Raw genomic sequence first — 2,554 nt, 5'->3', positions numbered from 1 at the left:
GCGCTGGGAAGAGAGGGAGGAGATACCTTCCGTGAACTATGGGAAGAAGGAACCCAGTAGAACGCGGGCTGGGGCGGTGAGGGGAAGGGGACGTGTTTCCTCCGAAATCGAAGTGTGTATAAGTTAACCTCGAACTGAACTTGGCGGAAGGGAGAATCATAGTTTAGGCCTCCGCAGCCAGGGCTCCGCCAGCTCCTCTGGGTGTTTCATGCTACCTCAGATCCGTCTCTGCACTCGTCAGCCCGGAGCGGGCAAAGCACTGAGGGTGGGGTGAGAGCCGGAGCTTGCGGAGGGAACAGGACTCTTTTCCCCAGTTCACGGGGGGGAAACAGGAACGGAGAAGGTAAGGGACTTGCCCAAGATCACACAACAGGAATGAGGTATAAGTGGAACTGCAACTCGGGTCTGCTGAGTCCCAGTGTCGTGCTCTTTCCAACAGGTCACGCCAAGTCCTGAATATCCCACCCCACAGACACAGTTACTAATTGCATGCCCGTGGAGACACGGGGGCATGCGTTCCAGTCGCGAGTCAATGATACTGTGTTTTCAAGAATTGGAAGCGGTGGGATTTCTGAATCCCGCTGGGTTGGTATTGGGGCATGGAATTGGAGATTTAGAAGGAATCGCTCTTACCAATCCGTTTTAAGCGGAGCACGTGCAGTGGGTCACGGGAGACTTCATCCTAAGAACAGTCCGGAGACAAAAGCAAACTTTGAAGCAGGCTTAGCGTTTAGAGACCACGAAAATAATAACACCCTGCATCTCCATGGGATCACGCTTATACATGAGGTACGGTGAGCTATCTCATAACAACCCTTCTCCATCCCCATCTCCCTTCCTGACCCCTAAAAACTCAGTCCATGTTGCGACCAGCCTCCATCCCATGTTTTCCCTTTCAGTGTCTTGAGTTTGAGGGTCACAAAGACATCTCTCTTCTTTTACCTCAGGGTGAAGTGCATGGCCCCCTCCCGCCCTCAGGCTCCATTCACCTCTTGCCGCTCCACTCATGCTCCCTCCTCTTTCTCTGCGATTGAGATTCGGCTGCTGCCAGGGACAGACTTTCTGGCATATTAACTCACCTGGGCAGACTTTGTCGCCTTCTTCTGGACCGTAGCCATTTCTCGATATTTCCTTCTGGTGCTCTGAAACCAGGCTGTAACCTGGATGAGAAAACAGACAGAAAATCAGTTCAGTTTGAGTCGTGTGTGTGTGTGTGTGTGTGTGTGTGTGTGTGTGTAGGAAGACAGGGAGGTTTGGGGACGGGGCGGGAGCAAACCTATCTGATTCCCTGCAGAAGCAATATTTGGCCTCATCTTGTAAAACGGAGATGTGATTCAGATTCCTGGGAGGTGACGAGCAACCACATCTCCAGCCCACGACTTCTCTACAAGCCAGTTCAGCAGAGGCGCTTGTGTGGTCAGATGCAATGGATGATATGGCGAGTGAAACGGGGAGAGGAGCCGAATGGGAGAGCGAAAGAAAAACATCTTGAAATGTAGATGGGTGTGGGATGTGGGCAGAAGAGTCAAGGAACCTCATTTCTGTATAGATGACTGATTTTTGGTACCATACTCGTTCCCTCCCCCTCCACTGTTCAACTGTGCACTCCTCTAGACCTCTACCTGAAGGAACTCAAGCCCACAAAAAAGTTGGTTTCTTACCTGTGGAACGGATATCGCCAAATCTCCGGCCAGTCTTACTGCTTCAGGGGTCCTGACCCGATGCTTCATTTTAAATGTCATCCACAAGGTTTCCATGATGGATTTGCTCACAGGACGATTCTGGGAGGTTTTGTGGACCACCACCCTGTCCATCTTCCTCTTGGCTACGTTCCTTTCCTTTCCTTCCTCCTCTTTCTTTTCCATTTCATTACCTTCGTCGTTATTCCTAGCAATGCTGATGAGTCCAGAGGAAGACCCGGACCCATGTGTCTGATCAAGAGGTGCCGTTCGTGGCTCCAGAAGGCAGAAAGTTGCTATTAGAGATAGAAAACGAACAGTAAGCAGAAGACTCGAGAAACGCCTGATATGGAATACCGCCAGGCTATGCCCCTTCCCCAGGACCCAGCCCTGACCACGATCGATACATCCCTTCACCCTGGATTCACCCAGTACGCTCAGCTACGTCCATCCCTCTCTAGAGATTTGGTGAGATAAACTTTTCTGTCATACTACCTGAACTTTGAGAGGTGCTCCTTATTGAGGGATCACGTCCCATGGTCTGGGAGTATTTCTCGTACCAAGATCATTCAATCTCTTCGTCCCCTTCACATAGCGGTAGTATAGCTGAGGACACCATGTCCACTTCCACCGCAGAGATCTTTGGGTAAGCCTTTACAAAGCTCCAGAACAAGGATTCCTGGGATGCGATGGTTTCTGGCAACAGGAGAAGTCTGCAGGAGAAATGAACGGAGAACATTCAGCCCAGGAGTTTTGCCCCATCGTCGCCACGCCTGCCTGTCGAGCCCTTCAGAAACGGTAAATGAAGGGAAGCGGGCAACCTTTGCTTTGGGAGCCGAATTGGCTTACAGCCTTCTTTGGAGTGCCCCAGAGGA

At 51.3% G+C, this 2,554-nt stretch overlaps 1 protein-coding gene across 1 annotated transcript; it reads right to left on the bottom strand.

Annotated features, from left to right (window-relative positions):
* Positions 1-613: 613 nt before the first annotated feature.
* Positions 614-2,032, bottom strand: LOC114808929 (NANOG neighbor homeobox-like). Its single transcript, XM_029057194.2, has 3 exons — positions 1,662-2,032; positions 1,080-1,160; positions 614-682 (listed from the first exon to the last, which is right to left on the bottom strand). The coding sequence occupies exons 1-3, from the start codon at positions 1,863-1,865 to the stop codon at positions 614-616; spliced, it is 354 nt and encodes a 117-aa protein (XP_028913027.2). The 5' UTR covers positions 1,866-2,032.
* Between the last annotated feature and the right edge of the window lie 522 nt (positions 2,033-2,554).

Source organism: Ornithorhynchus anatinus, unplaced genomic scaffold, assembly GCF_004115215.2.
Source record: "Ornithorhynchus anatinus isolate Pmale09 unplaced genomic scaffold, mOrnAna1.pri.v4 scaffold_561_arrow_ctg1, whole genome shotgun sequence".
Classification (NCBI taxonomy): Eukaryota; Metazoa; Chordata; class Mammalia; order Monotremata; family Ornithorhynchidae; genus Ornithorhynchus; species Ornithorhynchus anatinus.
This window is presented reverse-complemented; position numbering and strand designations above follow the sequence as displayed.